Source organism: Octopus sinensis, linkage group LG5 (genome assembly GCF_006345805.1).
Source record: "Octopus sinensis linkage group LG5, ASM634580v1, whole genome shotgun sequence".
In the NCBI taxonomy this organism is placed as follows: domain Eukaryota; kingdom Metazoa; phylum Mollusca; class Cephalopoda; order Octopoda; family Octopodidae; genus Octopus; species Octopus sinensis.
Window position 1 is genome coordinate 45,150,828 of NC_043001.1, and position 15,127 is coordinate 45,165,954.

The window sequence follows — 15,127 nt, forward strand, 5'->3', positions numbered from 1 at the left end:
AAACTAATGCAAAAGACAATAGATATATATATATATATAATTATACTCTGTAAATAACTTAGTGATTCACCATATTGCACATTCTGTTCTGAGTTCTATTAGAAATAGTCATCTTGATTTTTTGATTAAAGTTTATATATATATATATATATATATATATATGGTAGTGGTGCTCCAGCATGGCCACAGCTTAGTGCTGAAATGTATAAAACACACACACACACACACACACATAGAACAGTTTTTCATGTAGTTTCCCTTTTAAAAAAATTTCACTTAGAAGGCATTGCCCAAATTTGAGGCTGTAAAGAAAGATATTTGTCCAAAGTGTCATATAGTTAAATTGACATAGGAACAACATTACTGCAAAGTGAATTTCTTACAGAGACTACCAAAACATCATTAATAATCCATTAAATAAAAATGATTGATAGAGAGACATTAACATAGAGTCATTTTTATTCCAGTTTTCATGGAAAGAATGCCAAGAAACTATATATTAATATTAAATGTTTATGATTATCTATATGTAAAGAAATATATATATGTATGTGTGTGTGTATATATATATATATATATATATATATAAATATAAAATACAAAATGGGACAAGAACGCAAAACATCCAGATAGACAATACAAAGAATACAAGGACGGGTCATTCGAAGTTTTCTATCCTCAGTCAAGCACCAGATTATCCACGCAATTTCGGCTGATTACTCTTGAGATTGCTCCAATTTGGCCAGCCCCAAGGAAAAACTAATATATATATATATATATATGCGTTTGTATGTATTATTTAACCATCATTATCATCATCATTATTATTATTATTATTATTATTATTATTATTAAGGTCATTAGATTGGCAGAATTGATAGTGCTGGAAAAAAGGATTCTTGGAATTTATTCCAACTATTTATATATTTTGAGTTCAAATCTCACTAAGGTCACTTTTGCCTTTCAAAGTACCAGTTGGGTACTGAGGCTGATTTAATCAAATATTCCTTCCTCTTACTAAAATTTTTTTTTAGTTTGCTTTGCCTTATTAAAAACAATTATCATCATTTTTAAAATACATATTCACATTAAATTTTAAACTTCTAAACAAAAAAAATTAATTTCAATTAAGATAAATGAAATTAATAAGCTTTTAACAGGAATGGAAATTTTTCTTCATTTAGGTTAATGTTTGTATTAAGTTAGTGGGAGGGTTGAATATATTTGCAAATACATTTATTGACACAAACACACACACTTTTTGTCAGTTCATTTTTAACCATAAAAGTTAAGGCCGCGCTAAGGCATTGTGTGTGTTAGAGAAAGAGAGAGAGAGAGAGTGTGTATGTGTGTGTTTCTCCAGAAAGCAATTTAAAGACAATGATAAACCATAAATGAAAACAAAAATAATTAAGTATGTTAACTATTAATGAAAGAAATTAATAAATTTGAAAGCCAAAAACAAAAAGAAAGAATAGATGAACCAAGAAACTACAAAATCAAACCACATAAAATTAGTACTAAAATAAAGAGGACTTTTCCTAAATAGGGAACCAATTATTACTATTATCATTATACTTTTCAATATAAACTAATGAATCAGGTGTAAAATGATTCACCTGTATTTTCTTGGTCTGGCTGTGAAATAATCATTTCCTGTTCTGCAGTTGTGGTTGTTGTAGTAGCACTAATAGTAGTTGTTGCATTAGCAGTTGTAGTTATTGTAGAAGTAGTAGTAGTAGTAGCTGTGGTATTTGAAGTCATTTGTGGAAGTGTTCTTTGCCAGTTGTTGTTTTGTAGTTCGTTTTGCATTGTGTTGACAATATTCATTCTGTGAGTATCATTCAATAAAACTGGTTGAGTTTGTGGTGTTTTGACAGTGTTAACTCCATGAATGCCAGCTGATAAATCTGGTTGATTAGATAATACATTTACACTAGCTCCAGATGTGCTATGAGATAGCTGTGACAAATTAGAGGGTTTAAATGGATTTGATGCAAATGTGTTAAGAGGCCTATCTGATGGGATAGCAGCTTTAAATGGATTCATTCCAGAAGTGTTAAGAGATAGATTAGGTTGACTAGATGTTTGAAAGGAGTTGATACTAGACCTGCTTGGAGATATATCTGATTGACTAAATGTTAGAAAAGGATTTACTCCAATTGTTGTGACATTAGACTGGTTATATGTATTTAATGGATTAACTCCAGATATGTTTGTAGATATATCTGGTTGGCTTGATGTTTTAAATGGATTTATCCCAGATGTGTCTGGGGAAACAGAGTAGTCATATCTTTTAAGTGGGTTTATTCCAGATATGCTTGGTGGCAGATCTAGTACAGGAGATGTTTTTGCTGAGGTTATTCTACATATATGAGGTGGTACACCTGATCTAGCTGCTTTAATAATGCTTATACCTGATGTACGAGGAGGAACCTCTGGTGGTTTAGATGCTTTTTTCACTATCTTACTATCAGATGACTTAGGCAATAAGTCAGACTGATATGAAGTGGAAATTTCTGAGCTGGCAGGAGTATAGAAGGGGTTAGAACTTAGTTGGAGGGAGTGACTAGTTGTGGTAGGTCTTCTACATTCAGTTGTCAAAGAAATTGAATTGGGTGAAATGACAACTGAACTTAAAGTAGACCTGTCTCCAATTGTGTTAGAGATAGCCTTATTTTCTTTAGAGTTTTCTACAATATTTTGGGGATCAACTTTACTATTTGTATAGTTATTTTGCTTATTTGAAATCCTATGAGGCCTTCTATTACGTGAGCACAACAGTTCAGAAAGTAAACACTCTCCATTTAAATTATTAATGTGGTTTCTTATTAGTTCCTTATCAGCACTGTCAAGCCCTTGAATAGTTAAATTTTCATCAATTTTGTATATTTGGTTATTTTCTGATTGAAAATTACTAGCACTATATGTATCTTGAATATGATTTGGAACTTGCTCTTGAGGTTCAACATGTTCCAATGGCTGCATAGGTGCTTGCAAAGAGTATGGCATTGTAAAATTAGGATGATAGCCATCTTTAATTTGATTTAGATTTTTGTTGTCATCATGCAAATCTTCAGATTCCACAGGTTGGCTCTCTAATAAATAATCCTCTGCTTCATTTCCAGTGTGGAAAGAAGGTACAGATAAGGATTTATATAATCTCTGTCCTTGTCTCAAGTCATCATCAAAATAAACAGAATGATCATCTGTTGGAAAAGGTTTGTCAGGATAAATATCATAGGGGTCAAGTGACTGCATTAGAAAGGTTACTTCTTCCCTATCTAATTCATCAATAGGTGGAGGAGAATCTGGAGGTGAAGAATTTAAAACTGGAACTTCAAAATACTGGTCTGGTACATCAAAAAGAGATTCCCTATAAAATTCATTATTGTCTTTGACAAAACTCTTTACATCACGGATATAAAATACTGGATTCGCAGTATCATCATTATTCCTTGCTGTAGAATTCTGATGATCTTTGTTCCCATTTGTTAGAGGTGCTGTGATCTGATTGTAATCATTTTCAGTTTGGAAAGGATTGCAGTTTTCCTTCTGAGAAGATGGATGAGAATCAATGGCAGTCATGTTATTCATGACACTGTCTTTGTTCATTACTGTTAACTTTCTATCATGCTTAAAAGACAGGTTTTCATGTGGATTTCTTGTAGATTCTTCACAAAATTGATACTTACTGCCATTGAAATGAATATCATTTTCAGTTGAAGATGAACTAAAAGATGATTTATTTAAACACTCATTTGCATGTGGTGAACTTAATGTCAAATTGTTATGAATTGCTGAAATAGATGAATTATTTTCTGGAAAATTTCCATGAAAGTCATTGCTGCTGCTGTTGGTGTTATTATTTTCTAAATTCTTTGAGAAATCAAAGAAAGAGTCTCTGCATGATGAAGACCTAGTCAGAACTGGAGAATGCCTCTCACGTTTATTTTCATAAGGTGCCGATTCAGAACGAATGTGTAATGATTGCAAATTTAGGCGAGGCAATGACCGAGCATGTTTTACATGAATTTCATATAAATGTGGAACTTCTTCAATATTAGTACCATGAGTAGGTCGGGGTGTGTATGATCCCAAATTGTCTTTTTTTCCTTCTGTAAGAACCCTTGGTAAAGTGTTGCTTGCAAAACTGTGTTGTTTTGAGTTGGAATTACTTTTGGCACATTTCAATTTCTGATCTTTGTTCTCATTATCAAGTTTGGTATATTTCATACATAGATTCTTAACTGACTGTGATGACTTTATTTGACCTATCTCGGCATGTTTCACAGGTTGGTCTCTGTTAACACCTTTACTGTAAACTGCAAATCGATCTCTAAAAGGTTTTTGAAGCTTCAACCCTTGGTCCTTATTTGGATTCCAGTGATTTTGGACAGGATGTAGAGAGCAATAGAATTCTCTTTTGCTTTGCGCATCATTTAATTCCTGGTAGAGTTGGTTCAGCATGCGAAGTTTTTTAGGAGGAAGCTTATTATAGTTATTGTTGTTTGGTTCAGACACAGCAGCACTAGAAATGCCATAGTGATTCTCAAGAACAGAAATCTGATTGAGTATGTCAAAGTTTTTCTTGAGCTTTAAAAATTTCTCAGATCTTTTCGAGGAATGTAGTATTCCAGCAGCATAAGACTGATAGGTATGATGATCTATACGATTAACAGGGTCATTACTACTAGGTTTGTGCTTGGATCGCTCCTCCTTCATTTCCTTCTGTGAGTTCCATAACTGGGCACCAAGCTGTGAAGCAAACTGTTTGTAGTTTGCTCTATTTTCTTCAAGAAGTGATATTTCTTCAGATACATTTCTCCTATACTGATCTTCATGTGCAGAATCTTTGACATCTACAAATTTTGATTTATGAGCTAGCAAGCTGTCAGTTTTCACATGATTACTAATATTAGCTTGGTTTGATCTGTTCTGAGACCTATCATTGATAGAAGAATTGTTAGATTTAGCTAAATCCTCCTCAGTATAGTTTTGATCTCTTGCACCCATTTCAAATCTAGTCATGGTATCATCAAAGGGAAATGTACTTTTAGGCACACTCTTCTGTTGATAAGCTTCAGAGTTTAGAGAGTAAATGTTAGTATTTTCTTCATTACCAGTGTATAGAGAATCACTTGTATCTTTGTCTATACTGAAGAAAGATTGTTGGTTTGTGTCATACTTATACAATGTTGGGCTTTGCATTTTATTAATAACATTACAAATGATGGAGTTGATGAACAGGTAAATGAAAGTATTTGATATTTTGCTAATGTGTTGCGTATTAGATAATAACAGAGGCTGGATAAAGTATAAAGGGTCCTTATATCTCATATTATCATGTGTTTTTGTTATTATCTGAAATTCAGATATTTAGGAGACACAAAATAATTAGTGCACATTTCTAGGAGATGAACAAGATATGTTTAAAAAAATGGAGCTGGAAGCAGAATCATTAATCTTTCATAAATTATTGTTTGTATATGTGTATAATTACATGGAGCTTCCCAGAATGGTAGTTATGAAAGGGATTATTGTTAGTCTATAAGCCAGACTGGAATCTAAATAATATTAGCAAATGAGGGGAACAACAGAACACAAGCTTTTCTATTTCGTGCTCTTTCCTTCCTTTTTCTTTTTTTGTACTAGAATGGGTCTGAGAATGGTTTGATAATGGGGCTGGAAAATGATGTATGTTATTGGTTGTCATAGTAACAACAATCATCATAGCACAGTAAATAATTAGTTAATTCTACAGCTCAACTTTATATGAAGTCAAGTAATCAATGTACTATGCTTAATGAGGCGAGCCATGCAAGCGGAGAAACCTGACATCAATAATTCCAAACTCTCTGCAATAAAAAAAGGCAACAAATGTTAGTGCAAGATATTAAAAAAAAAAAATTAAAAACAGAAGAACAATCCAAAAGATGCATTTTTTTTTTGTTAAATTTCTAAAAAAAATTTCAAGTTATTGACTTCATGCTTGGAAACAGAACAAGCCATGCACCATCTGAGATGTGTTATTTACAATACATATTAAATTCAAAATGCAGACATGCTAATATAACATTAGTAGCTTGTACCAAAATTTAATAGTATTTATCATATGGGAACCTTCTACAATCTTTACATTTTAAGGCTCATATAGGTTATTAAAGAGAGAGGACTGAACCTAAAAATCATAATGTAGAAACAAAAAAATGATAATAATGGAAACAGGTATGACATTCAAATATTTAATTCAAAATAGATTTTAAAATCAAAACGATATTAAAACTACATTATTTTTCTTATTAGTTCCAATCATTTATGGAACTATCAAAAGATAAATAGCCGTTTTGAAGGATGATGATCTATAAAAATGAAGAAATTTATACATAACTTTCTGATCAGAAGAATTTTTTTCCGTAATAATTTCTTCTTTAAGCACAAAACCAATTCTTGACAGATATAGGAGACAGTAGAATCCATACAGTATTAATCCATGACGATAAGGATTTCTAACTTTAGCATCAGGATTTGAGCTCAAAATATGAAGAGGTGTCAGTTATAACTATTTTTTTACTGATTCTGCTACCTGCTGCCATTAGCCCATTTTTGGTGATCAATTTAGTAAATTATCATTATTATTATTATTACTATTATTATTATTATTATTATTTTTTTTTTTTACTCATCTATTCCTTCTTAGAGTTAGTATAACTAATGTCTTTCTCCATACAATCATGAGCTGTTCTCTGATATGTTTTGAAGAAAAAAACATTGAAAAAAAAAGACTAAAACTACAATAATAGGAATAATGAAAGGAATGAGGTTGTTTGTTTTACTTGATTTAATTTCAAAGTTAACTCCATTTCAATATAATATTTCAAAACAAATCTTTTTCTAAACACATAACAAGTAATTTTTTTTCTTTAATTTCAATTACAATAAAGTCACATAGCCTGATGCTTATCTCTATTTTTTGTAACATGAAGCCAATGTGAGATAAATTTTTCATTGGATACCTTTCCCTACAAGAGAAACTGAACTTTGCACTGTGAGATCATAACTGATTGAATTAACAATGCAAAGAGCAGCTTGTACTCTGTAGACTAACTTTACAGCTATGTGGACTGTACCCTTTTGAGAGTTAATTAAGTGTTCTTTTATGGACATATCCCTGGTAATGAGATGATGGAGTCTCAGTTAATGTTTGGTACACTAGAAAAAACAACCAAATCTTCCTAGAGCTATGTAGTACTATATGAAAAGAAGGTGGTTTTGTTACAGCTGGAACACATTTCATAACATATCTTCTCAATCAGGACAGATCTGGAGCTAAACAGAATGACACAGGAAACAAATTGCCAACATCTTTGCTGTTTGTCTGTTACCCTATTCCCTAGACATCTGCACTCTATACACACACACACACACACACACAAAAGAAAATGGAAAAATTGAAAAATATACAAGTTACATAATCAAAAACACACATAATTATTAATATGCCCGGGACAATAAATTAAACTGCATATGGTGATGAAGCTCTAATTTAAGAGTTCAGGAGGTTTGCAGGGGTTATAGAGCAGTTATGGGCAACTTGCAGTTCATGTGGTTTGTGGGATTTTCTGAATGGTACACCTAACTAAAAATTACCTTGAAAGTTTTTAAGTAGTGCAGCCTGCCTAATGGTTAGCCATGTCTCATATAGCCTGCTTCTTGAAAAAGGTTGCTCATGTCCAGTATAGAGCTACCTTTAACCACCACTATTGCCAGCTCTAATCTGGCCTGGAATGGTTGTAGCTGTCACAGGCTCCAGTCATGGGTCAAATAGAAGAATATAGTCCTGGGGTTAAGGTTTAGAAGAGTCAGAAGAGGGCTGGTTCATAGACTTGTGCTGTGCTGACTCAAGTGTGTGGACATACTCTGATGTCATGTGATTTAGTCCCTCTGCCAAAGGGTTAAATAGGGTGTCTACCACAAGGATAAACTTAGGACAGCAGGAGACTAGGAAAGTAAATGGTTAGAAGAATAAAACTGTAAATAAACTGGTAGAAAGTAATGGGAAACTGCTGTTGTATCTTTTCCAAGAAAAATTGTCAATCTTCAAATTTTGGCATAGAAGACCATGATCACCAGCATTTACAACAGATGTGGTACATGAAGAGAGAATAATTAATAGTCAAGACCACTAAAAATATATAATATAGATTAACAGGACTGGTTTCTAATTAAGCTTTTTTTTTAATAACATGGTTGTGTCCAATATTAGAGACTGTGAGACTAGTGTAAGCTATCTTCAAACTGGAGATTGAGTAATTGAGTGACATCATTAAAGATAGCCAACTGCCAGACATTGATGTTAAACCAGTTGAGAGGTTTGTTTCTACTGATAAACACCATCATTAACAATTCAATCTTATAGTTTAAAAATGCAATACATTTGAGCTGCTTATACTCACTAATTGCCAATACAGATCACAACTAGTATTCACAGACTTTTTGTTTAGTTTGTTATTGTTGTTTAGCCCCCTGGTCATCCTGGAATCCAGCAGACCTATGATTAAAAGTGCTCTGGCTGATCATCCCATTTTTGTTTTTGAACAGAGTGTATCTGAGTCTATATTATCCAATATACCCTTCCCATTTTAAAGCAGTGAAATATGATTTGAAGAGGATTAGGGTGCTACATCTTAGAGATCAAGCAACTACATAGAAGTTCTCTTATTATTTTGCTTTAGTCCCACTTAACCCCTGTCTGATCAGACCATAATCCAAGAAAATCCAGCTGTGACCATTGTAACTTGTTTCAGGCACATTATACTTTGGACTTCATTATCCAATGTGATCATACTTTCGGGTGTGATACAAGGGAAATTTAGATGTTAATTCTTTTAGATTGAGTGATTGAGTAAAAGCTCATTTGTTTATTTGGTGTTACTGACACATTACTTTTGGAGATATAATGAATTTAAAATAATGTGGGCCTACATTGATTACATTGTTCTGGGTATGACTTTAAAGTGTATCCAGTAGTGGGGCCCTGATTCGGGAATTCCAGGGTTTTGAGAAGTATTGAACTACCTCTCAGCCACTATGATTCTTAGATCTACACTGAATCAGTATAGTAGTACCTGCCAGAGTCCCAGTAATGAGTTAATTAGCATGTCATGAAATTGCCTGCAGAAGGGCATTCATAGTAAACCCAATGAACCCAGGGCAGATGAGACCCTTCAGCTCTTGAGATTCTCGTCTAAGGTAAATCCATCTAAGGTAAATACAATCTATCTTGCATTGTGATAACCACTGGGCCTTGTGAGATTTATTGCACCAGACTGATACAAGTTTGAAGTACAAGAGAGTGGGGAGTAGGTCTGCACAAACCATGTCTACTATAATGATATTCATTGTGCAGATTATTCAGCAAACCAGGATACCAGCACCACTCTTCTCCAGAAGTCAAATGACACAACAATACAACAAAGTAAGAACACAGTGCAGCTCTGGCATGCTGAACCCTCATTCATTGAAGTAACAATAGAGTCCAAACTGTAGATTACATCTTAAACCAAGATGGCACAATTGCAGTTTGAATATCTTTAGTCATAGGCTTATTGGATAAGGGTTGATCTAGAAACAAACAAGCAACAACAACAAAGAACTTCAATATAGTTGCTTGACCTGCTAGAAATAGCAGTCAAAACTCTCCCCAATAAAGTTATTAACTTAAGAAAGAAAGGATACATTGAATAATATATACTTGAAAAAAAAATTACAGGATAATGGAACATTTTTGATTGTAGGCCTACTTGATCAGAGATGATCAAGGACTAAACAACAAGAGTTAGATTCTTCCTAGTTAGTTTTACCATTTCATGAGCCTTTGCATTATTTTATAAGAATGCATTTATATACTCTTTTACTCGTTTCAGCCATCCGGCTGAGGCCATGCTGGGGCACCGCATATATAATCATAAGCTTTAACATATTCATTTAAGCGGTTTGACACTCCCCACATGCCATACCTTTTCATATATTAGCATTTAAAGGTGTAATTTTGATTAAAGGAGGGCTTGTAAAGGAGAAAACAATCCAAATACCCACTAATCAGTAACACAACAATGATGATGATAATAATAATAATAATAATAATAATAATAATAATAGTAATAGTAATAATAATAATAGTAATAATAATAATAGTAATAATAATAATAATAGTAATAATAATAATAATAATAATAATAATAATAATAATAGTAATAATAATAATAATAATAATAATAATACGGAGCTCAGGGCTAAAGGTAGAGAGTGAAGGCTCTATCTTGGCTGCCCAAGATCAGAGTTTACTGACCCATAACTATCAAGCCAATGTTATGAAAAATGGTGTAGACCCAAAGTGCCAATACTGCAACAATGGGATAGAAACAGTTGACCACCTAATCTCTGGATGTAAGGTTTTAGCACTTGTAGAGTACAAATCAAGACATGACAGAGTTGACCAATATCTACACTGGATGTGTTGGCATCATAAAATCAAAATTGCTGACAAATGGTACAAGCACCAACCTAAGGCTGTAACTGAGGGAGAAAATGTAACTATTCTTTGGGACTTCCAAGTATGTACAGACTGGACCATCAAGGCAAATAAACCAGATATTGTTGTGAAAGACAAAAGCAATAAAGTCTGTTTATTGATTGACATGAGCATACACTATGACCATAATATCTCAGCAAAAGAATTTGATAAGCTCAGAAAATATAAAGATTTGCTAATCGAAATCAAAAAGATGTGGCATCTCAAGACTGTTACAATACCAGTGATTGTAGGAGCACTTGGAATGATCAAAAAAGGAATTGAAAATTATTTAAGAATGATTCCTGGCTTACCATGCATGCAGGAAGTGTAAAAGATTGCCTTAACTGGTACATCACACATATTGAGAAGAGCATTGTCGCTGTGAATTTTCTTTTCTTTCCCCCATTTATTTGTTTACTTTTCTATTTTTTATTTTTTCCTTTTTCTCTGTCTTCCTCCTTTCCTCTATCACATTACTCTATAAATGAACAATCTGGTGTGTTTGCTTTAATGGCCTACCAATGTATACAGTACATTTCTCTGCCCTAGGTGTCACTTGGCAAGAAATGGAAACAGAATTGTAAGAAGATGCTAATGAAAATAATGATAATAATAATAATGATAATAAGGATGATAATAATAATAATGATAATAATGATAATAATAATAATAATAATAATAATAATAATAATAATAATAATAATGATGTTTAATGCAGGCACAAGACCATGAATTTTGTGGTGAGAGGTGATATAAATTAAATTAACCCCTGTATTATATTGACCCTAGGAAAATGAAAAGCAAAGTGAACTCATTGGCTATTAGAAATCAAAATTTGAATGGATATAACTCAATACTTGATTTACAGATACTCCAACTGAACATCAACTGTATCAGTCTCAGAAGTATTTTGGCTAGTAACCTAATTAAAAATTCTACTAATAATGATAAATTCTAACATAGGTATAAAGCTGCAAATTTTGGAGAAGAATACAGTAATAAGTTCATCAATTTGAAGACAATGAAAAGCAGCATCGATTTTTGAAAAATGAAAAGCAAAGTTAATGCACAGAAGAATGAAAGGCAAAGTTGATCTTAGTGAGATTTGAACTCAGAATGCAAACAAATGTGACTAAGTACTATGACGTGTTTTTATTTTGTTCTATACTAATTCTTCCAGTCCACTGCTCTAGACCTAAGCTAACATTCTTTAATAAATGTACTTAGCTGACACCCAAATGGTGATGGTCACTAACAGGGTGGAGACGCTATCCAAAGACATTTATTGTGATAAATCATAAAAATACAAGAAGTATTTTGATAACAGGAATGTATGTTGGTTTTCATCCCACTAATTCACCTGTACCAAATAATAGCGTCATTGCTTTTAGGATATTAATCATTAACACCACCATTAACATTATTATTAAGAAGGGTAATGGCCGTAAGATTAAACTGCAGGTTATGGTTCACATGACCCTAAATTTAGATCTTATTACTGTTATTGTGCTACTTTTCCTGGGTAAGAGCCTCAACATTGCTTCATTTTGGCTGACCCAGCAGCAAAAACAGGCACCACTCACTCCCTGCTTCAGGGCCCAATGGTTAGTGGTTGGACAGGTATCCAGCTGTAACAAATAAATCCTCCTACCCATGCATGGAAAAATGAATATACGAAAGTAAAATGAAATAAAAATCGTTATAAATATCATTAAGAACATAGTAGAGATACTAAACTGTAGAGTACCAGACAAAATGCATTGTAGTATTCAGTTTCACTCTTTGCTGCTGTGAGTTCAAATCCTGTTGTGATTGATTTTGCCTTTCACACTTCTGTGGTGGTGTGGGATAAATGGTAAAATAGTACCTGAATCAATAAACTATATATTTATCCTACAAAAATTATCCCTGTAAAAAAGTTTTGCTTTTTCTCCACATGGGATCAATAAGTATCAGTAATACACTATGTATATACTAAACTCCGCCCCATTAAAAATCTGTGATATTATGCCTCTCCTCTATAAATCTTTATTATTATCGTCTTTATACTGCTTCTTTGATTTAAAAAAAATTTAATTACATGCTCAAGTCAACATTTCCTGTTATTCTTCTTGATATCATAACACAAACATCAATCAATAAATTGAAGACAGTTCAATAGGTTATACATACTCTCTTGTTAAAATGTTCTTAATCTAGTCAAATGAATTTTATTATTGATATTTTTATTGCATTTATAAAGTGCAATGTGCATTGTGAGACAAACCTGCCTTTCTCAAAGTTGTAAGAGAAGTAATGAAGTGATTTTAGCTGGAAGTATTAATTTTCTGGGAAATTACAGCTAAAATTAATAAATAGATAAAAATGAGATTTGAAGCCAATTGTGTAGCTAGGACAAATGACCATTAAATGAAACCAAATATACAACCAGTATTTATTTTATTTTACTTCAGAAAGATAAAAATCTCTTCTTGCTACTGTCTATGCACAGTATTACTATAATCCTCACAATAACAATTGTTATGGTGATAAAGAATAGATGGCAGGTTTGTTAGAGCAATGAGTTAAATGTCCAACATCCTGCCAAACTTACCATCTATTCCTTATCACTATTCTCTATCAATAATAACGGCTATTTTTAACACTAGCACAAGTGTTTTGGAACTGGGATGGATGAAAGGTAAAGTCAACTTGGGAGGGTGAGTGAACTCAGAATGCAAAGGGACTGAAGCAAACACCACAAAGCATTTTGTCTGTCATTAACTAATTCTTGAGCAGTAGACTTAATCCATTGCTCAGTTTAACACCACCATCTGACCCTTTAGTGGAATCTACTCTGTTATAAGCATTCAAATGAAGTTGTAAGTCTCAGATTAACCCAAGAGTCAGGGTTAAAAAATAAACTTTACCTCCCATGATCTTACTGTAATATAAGTCTCCTTTATTCAAGGTCATAAATTTCTAAGAAAGACCTCTATTTTTATACATGACCAATACCTCATTTATCATTTCTAGAAAATGAAAAGCAAACTAATTAACTGATTTAACGTTGAAGTAAACTATTCAAGCAGAAACTCATTTAAGTTTTCCTTCAAATCTATATTGGTACTTTAATTGAAATATTTGAATGTTAAGAAAAATTTTATAAAATAGATTCAATATATCTTTATAAAATTCTGGAATATTGAATGATGTGCATGATTGTAAATGAGAGAGCAGGTTGCTATTAAAAGCCTCAGTCAATGTATGCAAGGGAAACAATTGTACTCGTCTTGCTCAATATGTATTGTAAATAGTCTGCTTGGATGCCAAATATATATAGACAACGAATTTTCCCAAAGGTAAAAGAATACCAAGAATAATATGGAAAGAAGTGGAATGACAAGATGTTGGACATCTCATAGATGATAGAGGACTGAAGAGATGGCTGTATGCAGCACTGCCAACCTAGCCACCCAATTCACTCAATATGAATAAAAAAAATAAAAAAATACCAACATGCATTCTACACAACTACCATCAAATAATATAACACAACCACACAGCACATACACTATCCAACATTAAAACACATAACTCACACAACACAAATAAAACATTCGCTACTGAAGAAATTATCAACACTTACATTATTTATACAACACACAACAACAGATGAAAAACACTAAAGTAACCCCCCCCCAAAAAAACCCCAAATAATAATAAAAAACAAGAAATAACAGATGTAGCACAGTTCTATATTTAAGAGATGAGATATTATGTACATTATTTACATTTGACGGATATTTGTCCTCATCTTGTTTGTTGTTAACACAATGTTTTGGCTGACATACCCACCAGCTTTCATCAGGTGTCTTGGGGAAATTTCGAACCTGGGTTCTCATTCCTACGGTAGTTTTCGATGTTATCATTATTATTATTATTATTATTATTCAGGTCCACTGCCTGGAATCAAACTCAGAATCTTGGGGTTAGCCACCTGCGCTCTTAACCACGGGCATATGGCGTAGTGGTTAAGAGCGCAGGATACTAAACCCAAGATTCTGAGTTCGATCCCAGGCAGTGACCTGAATAATAATAACAATAATAATAATAATAATAATAATAATAATGATGATAACATCGAAAATACCCTAGGAATGAGAACCCAGGTTCGAAATTTCCCCAAGTCACCTGATGAAGGCTGGGGGAGTATCACCCGAAATGTTATGTTAACAACAAACAAGATGAGGACAAATATCTGTCAAATGTAAATAATGTACAATTCTACACCCCCAACAGACACTACTGCTCACATGTCTCTTCAGGGACATGGTGTATACCTTGTGCTGTTTGTGATTTGATGATGATGATGATAGTAGTGGTGGTGATTATGATGATGATGATGATATAGTTTTCTCATAACAATAAAATATTGGTTTCTTTTTGGTGTGGAACAAAAGCCTTATATTTTAGATTAACTGTAAATAAGAAGTGTAACAGTCATGCATTTCCTAAAGGCAACTGAAGTAAATATAAGTAAAATTAAATGGCTTCAACTAAGAATAGAAA

The 15,127-nt window shown here is 32.8% G+C and overlaps 1 protein-coding gene across 13 annotated transcripts in view; it reads right to left on the minus strand.

Annotated features, from left to right (window-relative positions):
• LOC115212426 (sorbin and SH3 domain-containing protein 1) overlaps positions 1-15,127 on the minus strand; it is a 504,251-nt gene that overhangs the window by 68,768 nt on the left and 420,356 nt on the right. For 2 of the 13 annotated variants that reach the window (XM_029781336.2, XM_029781335.2), the window contains exon 1: positions 1,620-5,771. The exons of the other annotated variants lie outside the window; for them this stretch is intronic. In XM_029781336.2, the coding sequence (XP_029637196.1) occupies positions 1,620-5,340 (3,721 nt within the window). In that variant the 5' untranslated portion in view covers positions 5,341-5,771. Of the gene's footprint in view, positions 1-1,619; positions 5,772-15,127 lie in introns of those variants that run through there. 13 annotated transcript variants of the gene reach the window in all.